Source organism: Frankliniella occidentalis, unplaced genomic scaffold (genome assembly GCF_000697945.3).
Source record: "Frankliniella occidentalis isolate FOCC.00 unplaced genomic scaffold, Focc_3.1 Scaffold103, whole genome shotgun sequence".
In the NCBI taxonomy this organism is placed as follows: Eukaryota; Metazoa; Arthropoda; class Insecta; order Thysanoptera; family Thripidae; genus Frankliniella; species Frankliniella occidentalis.
In genome coordinates, this window is record NW_026267232.1 from 489638 (window position 1) to 492931 (window position 3294).

Here is a 3294-nt window from a genome sequence, read left to right on the forward strand (position 1 = left end):
CCCACATCGCCGGCCGCCTCCCGCTGCACCCGCCTCTCCAGGGCCTCCTCCACCTGGCCGAGCTGGGCGACCGACGACTCCAGCTGGCGGTTCAGGGACTCGACCGCTAGAGGAACCACCAGCCGCAGCATCTCAACCACCTTCCGCCCCGCGTCCGCGCCCCGCTGTAGCTGCTGCAGCTCTGGGTCCTCGGTCCTGGGCTTCTTGCGGGGTGGGACGTCCTCGTTTTCCAGATGCCGGATTGTTATAAAGCTGTCGGGGAGGTCCTCAAGTCGGCGTATCTTAAATGCCTGAATATGGTAATTAAACAGATATTTCAATAAACTGGGTGTAATTGACAGCAAAGAAAAAGTAGCCCAGTGAGAAATGAGTTTTCTTTAACGTCGATTCGACATCGAATCAGTCGAATAAACCTCACTTTGTCCCCTAAATCCACTTTTTTTCGATGTTTCGACGTCGATTCGACGTTGAAACCACGTTCCCATTTCTCACTGGGTAGAATTTGTTGCAACTTGTTTAATAGGTTTCCAACTGAATCCCAATATCGTACCTATTGTTATATTTATATCTTGATGACTTTAGATTGAAACATTTTACCTTACTTTCCATATCAGCACGTGTTGTAAATCTTTCCATTTTTGCTAACTATTTTTAGCAGATGTGATTTTTTGTTGTCAACTTTTTGTATAGCTTTTGAACGAATTGAAACTTCTCTTCAAAGAAATTGAACACTGTGTACATACGTGTATACTGTAGTGCCCATAAGGCTCAAAGTTAAAAATTCCTGTACTCCGTAGCCTACTCACAACACCGTACTGAGCAAGTACAGAAGTCCGTGAAATGGGTTTACAAAGAAAGTACTGGTCAAACTTCCCACTGAATCCTGTGCTTAGTAAACGGGCAGCACTACTTTTAATTGACACCAACTAAATTTTATCTGCCTCGAAAATACCCCCAAGATTTAAAGATTCCGGGAAAGCTGACAAGAGGAAGAATGAGAGGAACTACAAAACAGAAATCACTATGCTGAAACATGGTGACTTCCGCATTCTTGTACACCACATTCTTCTGCATTTCAGCTTTACCCAATTGCTTTATATTAAACCAAAGAAATGAACATGGTTAATAAGACCACAATCAGAACCTTATTAACATACTGACCTTCCTGCAAGTTGGGCACTTCTTCCCTAAGGAAGGATTTTCAACACATTCCTTGCAAATTGTGTGTCCACAGGGCAAGTTTTTGGGACGGTGGGCGTCCAAGTCAAATTTGAGGAAGCAAATGTCACACTTCAGGTCCATCTACCACACAAAAAGAAAACAAGTAGTGCATCACACTTTGAATGGTTTAGTTTATGAATGTGAACTATTCCTTGAGGAATTTAGAGCTCTTGCAATTATGGTAAAACTACTTAAAAATGCGTCACCAGCCACGATTTGACGCTATATACTAGCAGGATCATTTCAACTTACTATTAAACAGGTTTGAATACGTAGTACGTCAGCAACACACTTAAAAGTTGCACAAGGAATTAGTTCTTGGACTTGGAGTGAGGTTATGTTTGGCTGCAGTCAATCTACCCGCACCCGCGTTGCTTTCTGCTTTCTTTCTTCTCTATCTTTTCCTCCGGACAGGATGCAGCGTAGCAGGGCGTGCGAGACAGGGCTCGCGATTGGCTGTGAGGCCCCAGCGCAAGGCAGAGGGCAGCGCGCGCGATATGAACGCCTCAGCGGACGGACAGTTGGGCTGGAAGGTGATCGGAGAGCGGAGAGCACCCTGAGAACGCCCTACCCCCCCCCCCAAAAAAAAATACACACTCACCCTGTTTCAGACAATTTCGAAGGAATTTCCGGATGTTTTCAGGGAGATTTTCAATCGCCTTCCTGGAGGCTTGCCAATGAGTTAATAACGAGCGAAACTAAATTTAGTTTGCTTAAGCAAAGCGCAATAAGCCCAAGTCAAGCTACTTTGACTCGTCGCAGGCTGATTGGGAGCACGTCCTGAATCGGGTAAAAAAAGCGTGGGGGGCGTGGTGGTGGTGGTGGTGATGGTAGGAACGGAAGTGTTGAGCTTGCGGCTGCCGCCGACGTACAAGCAGTACAAGACAGGCCTCCCTGAAAGATTGTAGGAGTTCCATGTCCGCGGCCACCCAGGGAGGAACGCTGGGAGACGGTCAACTAGTTCGCGGAACGGGCGGCAACGGCCCAGAACGCGCGGTCCCCCCGCGAGGTAGGCCGGCCCGCCGCGCCACGCCGCCCGTGCGGGTGGCCTACCCGCCGCCTTCGGGCGCTCGCCAGAGGTCTGCAACGGTCGGTCCAAAGCCAAAAAATCGTCCCGGCAAGCGCGCTCTGCGTCGTTCCGTACCGGACCGACCGCCACGAGCCTGGCCGGACCCGGAGTCTTACCGGGACCCGGCAAGCGCCTCTGTCACAAAGAGAGGCGGGGAGCTATGATCAGCCAATCAGCGGGCTGGATTAGCGAAACGTAGTCGGCACTCTCGGGACCCGGCAGTCAAGCTCACCCAGAACGCGCTAACTGTCCGTGCGTGTGTCGCTAGAGGGAGAAGGGGTATCGTCGCGTCTTGGTTCTTACCGGGACTGCGGACCGACCGCTGCAGACCTCTGGCGCTCGCCGACCGCCTCCCGCCTCTCCAGGACCTCCTCCACTCCAGTTGAGCAACCGACGAGTCCAGCTGGCGGTGCAGGGACTCGACCGCTAGAGGGACCACCAGCCCTAGCCTAGCATCCCCACCACCTGCCTCCCTGCGTCCGCGCCCGGCTAGGTCCTCTGTTCTAGTTCTAAGCTTCTTGCAGGGTGAAGGCCTCCCCCACCCCGTCCACACACATACACCTGATCTACCGGACCTAAAACTACCGATGCGCTCAAGGCGATCTCGAAATGTATTTTCAGATCTCTCCTCTCCGGCGACTCGATACTACGCGTGTCTTTCAGAACTCGGGTGGACTCTCTGCGTGCCTGCGAGTCTCCCTGCCCCGCGCCTCGCTCGGTAGGCCGGCCCGTCGCGCAGCAGTGCAGGTTTGGGTGGCCTACCCGCCGCCGCCAGGCGCTCACCCCCGGAGTCCCGGAGTGGACCAGCCGGGGTAGGCCTTATGATCGGTGCGTGCATTTCGACAAAACCGTGTTCTTAGCCTTTTCTCAGTCTGGTTGGAGTTTGATTGCTGCTTGGTATACAATGCAGACTACGATAAAATCAAAGCTCCAGGCGCAGATGAAATGAATTATGTATTTATTACTTTCTTTTACATTGAGTTTAATTAAAACTGGACAACATA

General features: G+C 51.4%; 1 protein-coding gene across 2 annotated transcripts in view; it reads right to left on the reverse strand.

Moving 5' to 3' along the window:
* Positions 1-3294, reverse strand: part of LOC113214422 (uncharacterized) — a 68899-nt gene that overhangs the window by 33445 nt on the left and 32160 nt on the right. The window contains exons 1-3 of one of the 2 annotated variants that reach the window (XM_052269811.1): positions 1474-1672; positions 1162-1302; positions 54-290 (exon numbers count right to left, since the gene is read on the reverse strand). The exons of the other annotated variant lie outside the window; for it this stretch is intronic. Coding sequence (XP_052125771.1) covers positions 54-290; positions 1162-1302 — 378 coding nt within the window. The 5' untranslated portion in view covers positions 1474-1672. Of the gene's footprint in view, positions 1-53; positions 291-1161; positions 1303-1473; positions 1673-3294 lie in introns of those variants that run through there. 2 annotated transcript variants of the gene reach the window in all.